Source organism: Meriones unguiculatus, chromosome 8 (genome assembly GCF_030254825.1).
Source record: "Meriones unguiculatus strain TT.TT164.6M chromosome 8, Bangor_MerUng_6.1, whole genome shotgun sequence".
Lineage (NCBI taxonomy): Eukaryota > Metazoa > Chordata > Mammalia > Rodentia > Muridae > Meriones > Meriones unguiculatus.
The window spans coordinates 27,339,831-27,354,844 of NC_083356.1; the positions used below are offsets into that span (position 1 = coordinate 27,339,831).

A 15,014-nucleotide genomic window follows, 5' to 3' on the forward strand; every position below is an offset into this window, starting at 1 on the left:
CTGTGACTGGCGGTTCCCACCATAGGCGCCTCCCCGAGGAAATGTTTCCGCGCCCTTCGCTCCTCCTCCGGCTCCTCCCAATCTCCCTTCCCTTCTAGTGCCCGCCCCAGCGTCCTCCAGTCCGGAGTCGTTCGGTCCCACCCTCTCCTCCTCCCTGTCATCCCTCCTCCCTCTTCCCCGCCTCCCTCTCCCGCTCTAGGTCTCCGAGAAAACCCGGGGCAGATCTTCGGCCCGAACGCGATTTGCGCACGCGCAGAAGCTGCGCCGGCTCGGCTGGTGGTTCAGAGGTTCCAGGCTGCTCAGTACCGCTGCCCTCCAGGCCTCGGCTCCTGATTGGGGCCACTGCGCTGTGTAAGTGCCCGGCTAGGGCCGCGCGTTGGGGTTCCTGGCCGGAGGGGCTGGCTGGGGGATTAGCCTGGTCTGCACCTGTCCGGATCCCCTAACTACCTAGGTTTCCTGCTTGCCGGTTCCCCTGCCAGCCCGGGTCCCCTGCTTGCGGGGTCCCCTGCCTGCCCAGGTCTCCTGCCCAGCTGGGGACAGACTGCTACCCGGTTGCCAGTCATCTGGTACTCCGCCTGCACCTGCGGTGCGGTGTGCACACCCGAAGGATCTGTCCGGGATGGTCTGCACCTGCAACCTCTTGGCGGGTCAGGCTGTGTTTGGCTCTAGTTCCCTCCTGGGCTGCACTGAGCGCGGTGCGCCACGCCCCTCTCCCACTTTGCTAGGCCGGGAACGGGGTGCAGCACCGCTAGCAGATCAGTGCCTCAAACCCAGCCCAACTTGCAGTTCTCCAGGAATGAGATCTTTGCGCTGTAGATTCCAGTTTGCCTCCAGTGACAGCTTAGGAGGAGAAAATGTCGCTACGCTCTGGCCTTTGATCATGTCTCCCTCTGTTATATCCCCTCTTTCCTGTTACTTTGTTCAGCAGAGGTTTCTGGTGTTAGGTCAGGTGAGTGGGGGCCTTTCACTGAGCAGGAACCAGGCTCCCGTTGAACTCAGGGAAAAGTAAGTATGAGGCCTACACACCCACTTTTAAAAAACAGTGACTTGGCAGAGTTAAAGAGGTACGGCTGCTTCCTCATCTGCCTTGTGTGTTATTACCAAACAGTGCACCGGGGGCATGACGTTGGAAACCTAGGACTATTCCTGAAGATTTCCCGGTGAGGTTTGGCTTTCCTTTTACATGGTAGACTAATAGTGGGGTGGTGGGGAGATAATTGTCAAGAAACTTAATCTAAAAAAAAAAAGAAGAAGAAGAAGAAAGGCATGTGTGGTGATGTATGCCTTTAATCCCAGCACTTAAGGAGGCAGAGGCAGGTGGATCACTGTGAGTACAAGGCCAGCCTGGTCTATAAATGAGTCTAGGACAGCCAAGGCTATATAGAGAAACCCTGTCTTGAAAAACCAAAAATAAAACCAAACCCAAAACAAGCAAATAAACAAGAAAATGACAATAGGCCAGCATGGTGGTGTTTACCTGTTATGTTAGTGCTGCGGAAGGAGAATTGCCGGTTCAAAGCCAGCTTGGGCAATTTAGTGAGGCTCAGTCAAAAGAGGGGTGGGTGCTCACTGGGAGAGCACTGCCCTTAAAGGAGCAAGATCCAGTTCAGCGCCTAGCACCACGGTCAGTCCAGGTGTTCCCAGTATTTTCACAATTACACTACCAGCATTCCAGAGCAGCTTTTCATCACCAAGAAAGAAAATCCATACCGTTTAGCGGTCGCTCTTCATCACTGACCCTTGGAAATCCTAGAAGTCACCAACACACACTTTGTGGAGTTTCATGTTCTGGGCATTTCATGTTAGTGGAATAATGGAATCATCTACCCTTGCCTGGCTTCTTTCAGCCTATGGCTTTCACGGTGTGTGTGTGTGTGTGTGTGTGTGTGTGTGTGTGTGTTAGTAAAGATGGAAAGTTATGGAAATGGATGATGATGACATTGTATAACAATGAACACTCCTTATACTTTCAGAACTGTATGCTTACAAATGACAAATTTTATGTTCATGTATTTTAAAAATATTTTTGAGGTAGGGTCTCCTACATAGCTCTAGCTGTCCTGAAACTAACTATGAAGACCAGGCTGGCCTCAAACTCGGAGATAGGCCTGCCTCTCCCTCCTGAGTGCTAGGATTAAAGGTGTGCACCACCATGCTCGGCTCTTCTTCTTATTATTTTGGTTTTTTGAGACAGGTTTTCTCTGAGTAACAGTCCTCTTTGTAGACCAGGCTGGCCTGGAACTCACAAGAGATCTGCCTGCCTCTGCCTTCCAAGTGCTGGGGTTAAAGGCCAGTGCCACTATGCCCTGGTAGCTCTTAATATTTTTGAAAGCTCCATTGAGATCTAGTTCGTGTCCAGCTCCTCAGCTGTCCTTAAAAGCTTGTGGTTTCCAGGCTGCAACACTGTCATCAGTCACATTTAGGATACTTGTTGTTCTTTGTTTATTTTTGTGTCTGTGTGTGGGTAATTGTATGTAACTGCAGTTACCCTCATGACCCTCAGAGGCCAGAAAAGGCCAATAATTTCACTGCTGGGATTACAGGTGGCTGTGACTCTGGAAGCCCAGAAGAGCAGTCAGTACTCTTAACTACTGAGCCAGCTCCTTTGTCATTCTTGTTTATTTATTTACAAATATCCTTTTGAGATGGGAGTCTCACTGTGCAGCTATGGCTGGCTTGAAACTTAATAGATAGACCAGGGTCCTCTTGAGTGGCTGGGATTAAAGGCAGGTTTTTTTTTTTTTTTTTAAAGACAGGATAATGCCCGTGTAGTCTAGGCTGAGCAGGATCTCTCATGACCTGACTGGCCTACTGAGAGCCATGATGCATGGATCGTTCTTGTCATTGTGCACAGAGACCACATCCTCGTTAGCAGTTCTCCCTGGTCTAGCTTTCCTGAGGCATACGTAGCCCCATGTGGTGGCACACTAAATATTTCTTAGCTACTCTTTCCCCAAAGTAGCTTGATTCACTAGTAGAAGCCTGGTAGGACTTCTGACCAGAAGTGTGTTGAGTTTACATGTTAAATTGAGGGGTCTGACAGAGATAGGACAGTGATTCTCCTGTCCACAAAGTGACTCCTATTTCTTCAAATCTGGACCCTGGGAAAAGCTCACTAAAACTGGTGTATTTGGTCCATGGTTAGTTTCAAGTTCTGCTTCTCACAGAAGGGACAGGTAGCCAAGGTTGCCTGTGAGGATTAATGGGGGTAGACCAGGTGTGTTGCATGGAGGCGAAGGGTGGGGTGGGGGGGTGCTTCTGCCCATGACTGCTAATGATGTCAGTGTGAGTTTTGCACGGCAGAGACGCCTGTCTTAGCCTCTGGTTCCCCTTTGGGCAGGCCCTCAGGATGAGCGTCCCTGACTACATGCAGTGCGCCGAGGACCACCAGACCCTCTTGGTGGTCGTGCAGGCAGTGGGCATTGTCTCCGAGGAGAACTTCTTCCGGATCTACAAGCGGATCTGCTCGGTGAGCCAGCTCAGCGTGCGCGACTCGCAGCGCGCGCTCTTCATCCGCTACCGACACCACTACCCACCGGAGAACAACGAGTGGGGCGACTTCCAGACGCACCGCAAGGTGGTGGGCCTCATCACCATCACCGACTGCTTCTCGGCCAAGGACTGGCCGCAGACCTTCGAGAAGTTCCACGTGCAGAAGGAGATCTATGGCTCCACGCTCTACGACTCCCGCCTCTTCGTGTTCGGGCTGCAGGGTGACGTGGCCGACCAGCCACGCCCCGATGTGGCCTTCTATCCCAACTACGATGACTGTGATTCGGTGGAGAAGCGCATCGAAGACTTCATCGAGTCCCTTTTCATTGTGCTGGAGTCCAAGCGCTTGGACAGAGCCACTGACAAGTCCGGGGACAAGATCCCTCTTCTCTGTGTCCCTTTCGAGAAAAAGGACTTCGTGGGACTGGACACCGATAGTAGGTAAGTTTATGTAGGAATGGTTCACCTAGAAGCCCTGGGCTTGGGGGGGTCAGTACATAGACTCCCGTAGCCATCACTGCCTGTGGCTTCCGAGCACCGGGACATGGGATGAGCTGCGTGTGTAAAATGTACAGCACATGCTGAAAAAGGAACCTAAAGCAGATTATGAAAAAATTTTTTTTTGCATTGCTATACGTTAGATTAAAAATAATGTTAATATTTATTTCAACTGTTTTTTTTTTTTAATTTTTTATTTTTGAGACAAGGAGGTCTCATGTAGCCCAGGTTGACCTCAAACCCTTTATGTATTTGAGAGCGACCCATCTTGAACTCGGGTTCCTCCTGCCTTTGCCCCCCAAGTGTGAATAGTATTATGTAGGTGAGCGCCACCGTACCCCACCTGTCGTAATGCTGTGTTGGGGATCAGAACGACAGCTTCCTGCATGCTGGGCAGGTATTCTACCAGCTGAGCCACCTCCAGAGCCATGCTTTTACTCTTTAACGTGGCAACGAGAGCAGGACACGGTGGCTCACAGCTGTGATCCCAGCTCTCAGGTGGCCGAGGGCTCGGGAGCTTCTTAAGACACGACTAGGCTACCGAGGGAGTTTGAGGCTGTTCTGGGCTTCATAAAACCCTGACTCAAACACCACCACCTCAAACAAGCAAAAAGCAAACCGTGTGGCAACTGGACAGGTGAATTAGCCTCTGTGGCTGGTGTTCGGTCTGTTTGTGCTGCCCGAGGAGCACGTAGGAGGTGCTGAAGTTGGACAGGTAAGTGCTGGGCCTGGGGAGTAGAGCATAGGTCTCCTAGGCCAGGCAGACTGCAGGCACCAGGTCTCCTCACCTCAGAGCTGTGGAAGTCAGAAACACCAACCACCCAGGTGTCCCCGGAGAGCCACCTATAGTAGCTGTGAAAGTGTCTGCATGCTCTGCGTTCAAGACGGAGCAGGACAACGTCGATGGGCCTTGTCCCTAGCCTTGAGCCCTGCACTTCCCTTGGACCACAGTTACAGGCTTACCTCTTCAGGCCATTTTCTTGTACTCTCAGCTCACTGGCCATGTCACCATCTTGCCACTGGTAGCAGAAAAGATGAGAAGCAAGCTCGGGTGGCAGCCTTTGCCAAGGGGGTTCCCCTTCCATAGGGAGAGCTCGGTACAGCCGTGTCACTCGAGGGCCTGCTAGTCTCAGGCAGAGGCCCAGAGAATTGAGTCTGTCCTGCTCCATCTGTGGAATTCAGATCATGAGCCCCAGTGAGGCTTGAGTGGGATAATGTACCTGCTGCGGAGTGGGTACCACAAAGTAACAGGCTCTTGGAATTATCTAGCGTCACATAGCATCACTTTCTGCTTGGTGGTGAGTCTGACAAGAAGATAGCACAAAATGGAACATAGGCCAGGGGCAGCCCAAGGGGTTGGAATTCCAGCAAAGAGAGGCCACACAGCCTTGATATTTGGCAAGGTCTGGGAGGATCCTTCATGTCTCGTCTGAACTGAAGCTTTTGGTGTGTCTCAGGGCCCACTCTGCATCACCTTTGCAGCAGGCCTTTAATTTCACAGCCTGGCTTCCCGGAAGGAAGGGTTAGAAAGCCAGACAGCTCCGGAGTCAGAGCTGATGTCCCAGCCAAGCTCAGTCTAAGCCCCCTGTGCAGGTAGACTTGGTACCCAAGTGAGGTAATGATGTTGGGAACCCACAGTCCAGCCCATTCAGCTGTCTTTATCACAACTCCAGTCTCTGTTTTCTGAAATGATCCGGAGCCAGGACAGAGCCTCACACCAGTCCATACCTCCTAGTAGCCAGTCCAGAGGGAAATGACATGGGGGTCTTGTCGCTTGAGGGGAAGTGTCTGGACATATGTCCAGGTTTTGGTTTGTCCCAGCAACAGTAAGGTGATTGCACCCACAGAGCAAGCCTTCCTCTTAAGCGCTGGGTGTGCATGGACTTGGGTTCTACACTCATGCAGTCACAGAGTCGCCAGGGGGCTCGTACGTGTAGCACGTAGCTCTCGGAGTTATTTTTGCTCTTGTATGTTTCTAATTTTGCTTGTCCTTCTTTCTTTTCTTTCTTTCTTTCTTTCCTTTTTTTTTCTATCATACCGCCCTGTGAGTATGTTGTTGGGTCTGAAAAGGTAGGCTGTGAACACACCACTGTGAAAGTGGCTAGTTTTCCCCATGTGCTGTTCCCATTGCCGCCATTGCTTCAAAAACCAACACCGCTGCCTAGACCCCTGTGTGTTCTGAGCAGTCCTTTAGTTGTTGATTTCTTTCTTTTAGATTCTAGCTTCCTTAGCACCTAACCCATTGGTGTTTGATGTTTGTCAAAATACTTGCTCCAGGGACCTTCTTGGTCTTCAGTATTTGGTGACAAATGAGCCTTTACTAACTCCCCTTTTTGTTTCGAGGGTGTGAGATGCCGGTTCATTTGGGTGGCTGCAGAGGTTCTCATGGGGGGGGGCATTTTAACGTGGGACACCAAGCGTGCAGCCCCGCTTGACCCCCAGGCTTGGAAGCGAGTGAGGCATGCGGTGGGTGCCTGTGGCTGTGAGGTGTGCATGGTGGCGGAGCCGCAGGTCAGACATGTGGGGAGCAGAGCTGCGTTGGGTTGCTGCCTGCCTTCTCTATTTGCTTTTCCTTGAGGAGCCCATTCCCTATCCCTTTTTTTGTCAGCAGCTTCTCCCCAGAAAGGACAGAGGCCATTCTAAATGGGTAGCAGTCTCTCTCTCTCTCTCTAAGAAGGTTCAAGGGTGGCTTTTGTAAGACCAGAAAGCAACGACCTTCCAGATAGCTAGTTCATTGAGTGTTAAACATGTGAAAACCTGTGTTACTGACCACTCTTCCCTCTCTCCCTGCAGAGCTCTGCCCAGGCTCTCCTCCCCGAAATAGGCAGAAAAGCCCACTCTACAGCAGGGGAGTCTGTGTCTGGAACCTTAGAAATAGATCACTCGTCTGTGTCACAGATCCGAAGTCAGCCTTCCTGGTTGATCTTTGGCCGACTTAGTCCCCATTGTTCCCACCCCAGGTTCACCTGACCGTAGGGCTAGGGTCTGGTTCTGCATCCTGCTGCTATCGTACTCTGCCTCTGAGCCTTCATTTACAGCAAACACTTTTCATTTTTCATTTACTTTGCCTCCATGGAGATAGACTGGACTTGCTGAGAGATTCCCTACTGTTTTTGGCAAAAGGAAATTATCGTCACTAGTACAGGAGTTGAGGCTATGCTACAGAGAAATAGCAGTGGTCCTACTGTGGTTGTAGGGCCTCTCTGTCACTCACTAGGTCCTGCATTCATTCATGTGACAATAGCTTGTCCTAGGCTCTCCTAGTCTCACCTGCTTACTCTAGCAGGCTTATCACAGAGATCATCAGACCACGGGGAGCCATGAATCTGTGTCCTGTCCTATCCTCTGGCCTTCTTTTGTGAGGCCCCTTGCAGGAAATTGCCTTCCTTAGTGCAGACCCCCTAGAGGTAGTGTGGCACACAGCTCTGGGCACTTGCTGCGTGTTGCGCCAGATCCTGGGAGACACATCCAGGTATGCTTCCGGAACAAAGGAAGGGTCCAATAGGAATTTAGGGTTCTGCCTGGAATATATGGGCACGCCATGGGTGGTTAGCTGCTGGAACACGTGGTGGGTGTACATGGGCGGTCAAGAGGGGATGCTCCAAGCATCTGGGTATGAATTTGTGGCTAGAGGAGGTAAGACCTGTCAGCCCCGAGTCTCTGTCTGGTTCCTTAGAAAGAGATGAGCTGATCTGGGGAGCCCTTTGGAGGCTGGGAATGAGATGAGCCCCTAGAGAAGAGTATGAGCAATCTGAGCTCTTGGGGCAGCTGGCATGTGTCCTAAAGGTGTTACAATCTGGAGGGTTGTACATCCTGATTGTGAAAATCCTGCTGTGGCCAGGTATGAGTTAGTTGGGCTCTGGCGGTTCATTGTGGGCAGGAGCTTGTGTGGAGCAAGTTTGGCTAGCTGCCTCTTACCTACCATCCCAACCTGTGTACCTCAGCTCACCAGTGGTCTCCGAGGTAGGGGTGGCAGGTCCATTTTTGCAGAGTCAGCGTTCTCAGCATCACACAGCCAGTGGGTGAAGTATCAGTATAGAGGCTCAGGCTGGCCAGACCTCTGTAGCGAGTCTGCTTTGTGGTACTTGAACTTTTGGAGCCTTCAAAAAAAAAAAATTCTCCCATCCAAGTGCCCAAGCTCTGTCACAAGTTCAGAATTCCTTGGTGGTGAAGTTGGCACCAAAAAACTTCACCCCCCAGAGGGACAGGCTTCTCTGGCAAGGATATGGCTTTAGATAATACACAAGGAACACAACTCTTTTGCACTTTCCTTTCTTTGTGGTGCTGGGGAGGGATCCTAGGGCCTCTTCCACGCGACTATGCTAAATGTGAGTTTAGCATATGCTAGAGCTACCACTGAACCGCAGCCCAGCCCTAGGGTAATTAAGAATAAAGATTTGCTTATTTTCTACTTTTATGAGGGTTTTGCCTCCATGTATATCTTTGCATCATGCATGTGCGGGGCCTGTGGAGGGAGAAGACAGTGTTGGATCCGCTGGAGCTTGGGCTATAGACAACCGTGTGCTGCCATGTGGGTGCTGGGAACCGAATGCAGGCTGTTTGGAAGAGCAGCAAGTGCTGAGCCGACTCCAGCTTCCAGAGTGACTTGTTTCCCCCTTAGGTAGCGAGGCTAGGCTTGGGATAGTGTTCCAGGCTGAACGTACCCGGCTGTTCTCGCCCTGTCCTGAGGTGGAAGGCTGGAGGGCCTGGGCATGAGGGCATAGAGCTAGCGGTGAAGCCTCACCCCCGACCCTGGATCTGTGCTGGGGATCTTTGGGAGGAGGTTGAGGTAAGAGAAGGACATAACATGTTATGCTTTGGGAAGGGTATGTGGGGAAAAGCACCTTGGGGGAAGGCCAGGAAGACTAGCCTGGAGACCTTGGAGTGGCTGTGTCTGCCTCCTGAGGATGCAGGAGCAGCCCAATGCCACATCGCTTGTCGGCAGGGCCATGCTGGCGTAGCTAGCAAGAGAGCTAGCTAGGGAGTTAGCTAGCAAGAGCTGGCGTATCTTGTCTGCTCCACATCTCTGCACAGGGCATGTTCTAACAGCATCGGGAGGTGAAGTGGTCAGAGAGCCAGGGGCAGCTGGCAGAGTTGAGCCAGACAGGGCTTCACTTCCTCTGGAGCTGCCAGCGTCTTTGATTTCATCAGGACCTTCCCTACTCCTGTAATGGCCCATTCTTGAAAAGGATTGCTTCCGCTGGACACAGCTGCTATTTGCTCTTTTGAAAGAATCCCGTCTTCGAAGCTGGTTAATCTCTTAAAGGGTCAGTGTTTTCAGTGGGAGTGTCCGATCTGTGTTGTGCATTGGTCCACAGCACATCCTCGCTAACATTTAAAGAGCCCCAGCCAGACAGCTGGCCAATGATGCGACCCATCGCTTTCTATGGAGTAACCCCAGGGCTGACGTTAAAAGGAGGGAACCTCACTGACTCATTCAAAGGCCGAAGACATACACTCTGATATTGTTGAACCTGGAGCCATCTGAGAGGAAGGTTCTGGCTGTAGTAGGGTCTGAGTAGGTTGCAGGAGCCTTATCTACAGAGGACTTTAAAAATCAACAACAACCACGTGGCAGCACAGCTTTGAGGCGAGGGCCCCTGCAGCTCACATGACTGGCAATGACCACTGCTGGCTTCCAACCTTAGAGCCTAACACTGCCTTCTCAGCATTTGTAGAGACTTGCATCTCGCTCAGCCCTGCGCCGGGGGGGAGGGGGAGGGAGCAGCAGTAACAAGGCATTTCCTGGAATTTTATCTTCTAGACATTACAAGAAGCGGTGCCAAGGACGCATGCGGAAGCACGTGGGAGACCTGTGCCTCCAGGCTGGGATGCTGCAGGATGCCCTGGTGCACTACCACATGTCTGTGGAGCTCCTGCGCTCCGTGAATGACTTCCTGTGGCTAGGGGGTAAGGCGCTGTGACCAGATGAGTCGATGCGTGGTGGTGTCCGTTGGTATTTGGATATGAGGAAACAGCACAAAGAAAGGCGAAGGAGGGGGAGCAGGCGGCGCCTGTTGATTGCTTTCGGGGCGGGGGGGGGGGGGGGAGGGAGGTCATTTCCCTGACATACATGCTGCTTACTCTGCCTGGGCCTGGCGTGTGTCCTCTGAGGGAGGTGTGTACTTTCTTTGGCCCGCGTTCTCAGCGCCTCTGCTTTGGCTGCCATCGCCCATGCCCTAGCCTCTTCACCCCAGCTCACATTCTTCCTGCTCACCCTGGTCATCATGAAGATGTAGCCCCCAGTGGGAGAAGCGGGTATACGCTATGTGCACGGGGCTACCTTAAGAAGGAGATAGGTCCACATTTCTCTGTTGCCGTCCCAGATGGCATAGACACAGGTAGGACACGGGGAAGGACATTTTGGTCCTATTTTAGAGGAATTGCTTTTTGTTAATCTCTGTGTAGTTCTGGCTGTCCTGGGATTTGATCTGTAGACCAGGCTGGCCTCCAACTCAAGAGATCCAGCTGCCTCTGCCTCCCACGTGCTGGGATTAAAGGGGTGTGCACCACTGCCCAGCTTAAATTCTTCCCTCCCTCCCTTCCTCCCTCCTTCCCTCCTCTCCCTTCCTTCTCTCTCTCCTTCCCCCCACCTTCACTCCTCTGCCTAGGATGGAGCCGTGTACTAGCTAGCCAAGCCCTCTATCACCACTGTGTAACCCCCAGCCCTGCCGTTAAATGTCTCCAGCCCCGCGTACTCCCTTCTCAACACCTCTGCAGCTCCATAATCTGGCAGAGCACCCACGATATATCTGTGTTAAGCTGCTGGTCCCTCAGGGCCTACGAGACGGCTGAGTGGGTAAAGGCACCTGCTGACAAACCTGATGACCTGAGTTCAACTCCCGGCACCCACGTAGCGAAAGGGGAGCACCAAATCTCCTAAACTGTCCCCTGACTTTGACAAGCACACCGAGGCACACGCCCTCATCCCTACCCCATCAAGTAAAATAAACGTAAGCAACCAAACAAAAAGAACCCCCAAAATGGTGGTCCTATGAATAAATGAGAAGAATGAAGTTTTTCCTGTGTATTCACGTAGGCCATCAGTGAAACCCTGAGCCTTGCTGGTCTCTCCTGTTGCCTGCCCTGATGTGGCCTGCAAAAAGATGGGTAACATGACTCCATGTGCTGCAAAACTAGTTACTTTTTTTTCCCTTTTCTATAAGACAGGCTCTCACTCTGGCCTGTGACTTACTATGTAGAGCAGGCTGGCTTTGAACTTACAGAGGTCCACTTGCCTCTTCTTCTGCCTCCCCAGCGCTGGGATTAGAGGCATGTCCCACCATTCTCAGCTAGTGTTCTTTAATTGCAAACTTTGTTTTTGGTAAATTGGCATTTTTCTCTTTCTTTGTTTCTTTCTAGATTTATTCATTTATTATCTATACAGTGTTTTAACTGCATATATGCCTGCACCCCAGAAGAGGGCACCAGATCTTATTATAGATGATTGTGAGTTACCATGTGGTTTCGGGAGAATTGAATTCAGGACCTCTGGGAAGAGCAGTCAGTGCTCTTAACCTCTGAGCCATCTCTCCAGCCCCCAAAATTGGCATTTTCAAAGAAGCTGACTGTTTAAGTCATTCTCAGCCCCGGCAGGTTGACTCTACTAATCATCTTTGCTTCTCTTCACCACTCAGCTGCCCTGGAAGGGCTGTGTTCTGCTTCGGTCATTTACCACTATCCCGGAGGAACTGGTGGCAAGACCGGGGCTCGGAGACTCCAAGGTAGTTCACTTCCGTCGGAAGCAGCCAACAGACACCGGCCAGGTGAGCCTGCCTCTCTCCAGCCTGCACCCACTGCAGTCTCTGAGGATAGGAGCAGCGTGCTATGCTGTCTTTGCTTCTCTATTAGGCCTGATGAATGTTTCTAGGTCGGAGGATTCCGTGCAGTCTGAAATCTCAAAGGAGGCGTTTCCTTCTGGCTCATCAGCTCTGCTGGAACAGAGAGGCTTACATAGAGTGATCACTGATTTCTGGGCCCTTGCTGAAATTCCCTGGCAGGATGGACTTGGGTACCCAAGTAATGCGTAGCCCTGGTCCCTGGCGACAGTTTTTACCGCTGATGCAGGGGCCGGGGATACTTCCTGTTTCACTGAAGGTTTCCTAGTGAGTTAAGCTTGGTTTCCTGATGTTTGCTTTCAGTGTAGGGCAGAAGACTTCTCTGGATGAGGAGACCCACAAATGCTCAGTGAGCTTCTGATCCTTGATGCATTACCGGTCACTTTGCAGTGGTTAGGCAGCTGATGAGGAATGCCTAACTCAAAGCCAAAGCTACCTTTTAGTCTCTGAGAGTTTTAGAAAACCTCAACGAAGAGCAAGCCACATTTTCTCCTAATTGGGGACAAAGTAGTGCCATTGTAAAACACAGCTCTTATTCTAAAGGAAAGGAGACAGTTTATGTTTTATTTTAATTAATTATTTTTTCAATGCTACATTTCTCTTTGTAGTCTTGGCTGTCCTGGACTAGCTTTGTAGACCAGGCTGACCTTGACCATACAGAGATATGCTTGCCTCTGCCTCCTGAGTGCTGGGATCGAAGGCAAGTGTCACTATGCCTGGCCTGAAGGGGAAAGTTTATTCTGAACCAAATATGAGTGATAACAGGCCAGGAACATAGATTCAGCTTGTCCCAAGTGACAGTTCTCCACTGTGGACATGGTTACAGGGAACCGAGGACAGCCATATACAATTGTACTGATTAGACACATGGGGGGGGACATCCGTCAGGTCCCCATTCATAGGCGGGGTACAGCAAAGGCGGGGAGTCTTCATAGCGTTAGGGGTCTGCTAAGTTAATACATCTCGAGATAGTCACAACAATGTTAGCGCAGACGTGGGCAAGGGCTGGCCGCTGAGGTGCTGAAAGGAGCCTTGATCTTGGTTCTTGATCTGTCACAATCAAACTCTCCAGTCAGTCCTTCAGTCAGTTTGCAGAATCAAGTGGAGGCACGGCTTTCTCAGGAAACCTCAGAAGGGGAGTCAGAGCGATTCCTCCGTCACCCATTGTAGAGTATGCAGAAGCGGCTGGGTGAGCTTGGCTCTGCAGGATCTGCGTGGAGGAAGGCACATGATTCCCGAGGGCCCCTTTGTGCTTGTCTGCCTGGAGCCCCTGGTGGTGTCTTCAGAGAGGAAAGGGAGCAGGAGAGGTGTGGGGCTGAGAGTAGGGAGAAGTGTGCCCTTGCTTTCTGGGTTTTGATCTCTCCCCAGAAGCTGGGCATAGCTGCAGGCCCTGCTGTGAGACTGTAGCCGAGTCTCACTCTTAGCTCCCAGGCTGTCCGTGTGCTAGCCCTGCCCTGCTGTGACTGTGGAGCCTGGAAGCCTGTAGGGTGACACTGCAACATTTCATCCTGCCCTCTTGTCGGGTGTGAGCAGAGGAAGCTTAAGCAGCAGGACAACTGCCCCACGCCTTGGGAGGAACGTGTTCCTTTAGCTTTACTTTGTGTGCCGCTGTTGGAACTTTCCATTGCTGAAGACAGCCTATCACATCTGTTACATGTGATTAGGACCAAGTTCTTCAACCTCAAGGGGCTGAGACATGAGGATCCCCACGAGTCTGAGGGCTGCTTGAACTACATCATGAGTTCTAGGCCAGCCTGGGCTACAGAGTAAGATCTTGTTGCAAAAGATATTGAGGGGGATGGAGAGTTCAGTTGGTTAAGAGTACTGTCTGCTCTTCCAAAGGTCCCGAATTCAAGTCCCAGCCACTACATGGTGGCTCATAACAATGTCTAATGAGATTTGGTGCCCTCTTCTGGTGTGTATGCATACATGCAGGCGGAGTACCAAATAAATAATAAATAAATAAATCTTAAAAAAAATAAATCAAATTGTATGTCCCAGCAGGTAAAGGCACTTGCCACTGAGCCTGAGTTTGATCCAAGCAAGTTACATGGTAGAATAAGAGAAATGACTTTCACAAGTTGTCCTCTGACCACCATTGTGGACCGCACGCCTGGAAACACGCACGCACGCACGTACGCAAAGGGCTGGAAAGATGAGAAACACAGCACTGGGTGGGAGACATAAGTTCTCTTACTTTATTTTTCCACTTGCTATGACAAAAGCAACATGGGTAGAAGGGTTTATTTCATATTTTAGCTCATGCTTCCAGGTGGCAGTCTGTCATGGGGAGGGAGTCACAGTCCAGGCTGTGTTCATAATCAAGAAGCAGAGAGAAAGGCCTGATTATGGTCGGTTCATTCTCCCCATTTGTGTGGCCTGGGTCCCACCTCAATGAATACAACTGAGACAGTCCTACCTAGGTGTGCCTGGCCAGGCCCATCTCATAGGTGGTTCTGGGCTCTATCATGGAGCATCACCACATAGATTTCTGGAGCTCACTGGCCAGCTGGCCCAGGGAAAGGACGAGTTTCAGGTTCAGTGAGAAACCCTCTCTCGGGAATACAGGAGAGCATGGTGGGGGCAGATGGAGGAGCTGCCAGCATCATTGGTTTATGATGATTAGTAAGTAGTAACAGGAATATAGGAGACTTCTATCTTTTCTTTTTTTGAGACAAGGTATCTCTTTGTAGCTCTGGCTGTCCTGGAACTTGCTTTGTAGACGAGGCTGGCCTCAGACTCACAGAGATCTGCCTGCCTCTGCTTCCCAAGAGCTGGGATTGGCTTTTTTTTTTTTTAAGGTTTATTTTAGGGGTCTGTGTGTGTGTGTGTGTGTGTGGATGTGTCTGTCTGTTATGGCTGTGAAAACAAGTCAAACTGATACAGACTGTTTTGTTTTGTTTATTTTATTTTATTTTTGAGACAGGGTACCACTGTGTAGTTGTGGCAGATCTGGAGCTCCAGGTAGAGATTATGCTGGCCTTGAACTTGTCCTACTGCCTTTGTCTCCAAGTGCTGGGATTATGGGTGAACACCACCATGCCCTGGCTGCTTTTAAAAAATTACTATTTTTAAAAGATGTATTTATTTATGTATATGAGTGCTCTATCTGCATGTACACCTACATGACAGAAGAGGGCATCCGATCCCATTGTAGATGGTTGTGAGCCACTGTGGGGTTGCTGG

At 50.9% G+C, this 15,014-nt stretch overlaps 1 protein-coding gene across 2 annotated transcripts in view; it reads left to right on the plus strand.

Annotated features, from left to right (window-relative positions):
- The first annotated feature begins 235 nt into the window (after nt 1-235).
- The window catches only part of Trappc9 (trafficking protein particle complex subunit 9), a 440,029-nt gene continuing 425,250 nt past the window's right edge, over nt 236-15,014 (plus strand). For both annotated transcript variants that reach the window (XM_060389314.1, XM_060389315.1), the window contains exons 1-4: nt 236-351; nt 3,341-3,933; nt 9,755-9,900; nt 11,628-11,756. In XM_060389314.1, the coding sequence (XP_060245297.1) occupies nt 3,350-3,933; nt 9,755-9,900; nt 11,628-11,756 (859 nt within the window). In that variant the 5' untranslated portion in view covers nt 236-351; nt 3,341-3,349. The remainder of the gene's footprint in view (nt 352-3,340; nt 3,934-9,754; nt 9,901-11,627; nt 11,757-15,014) is intronic.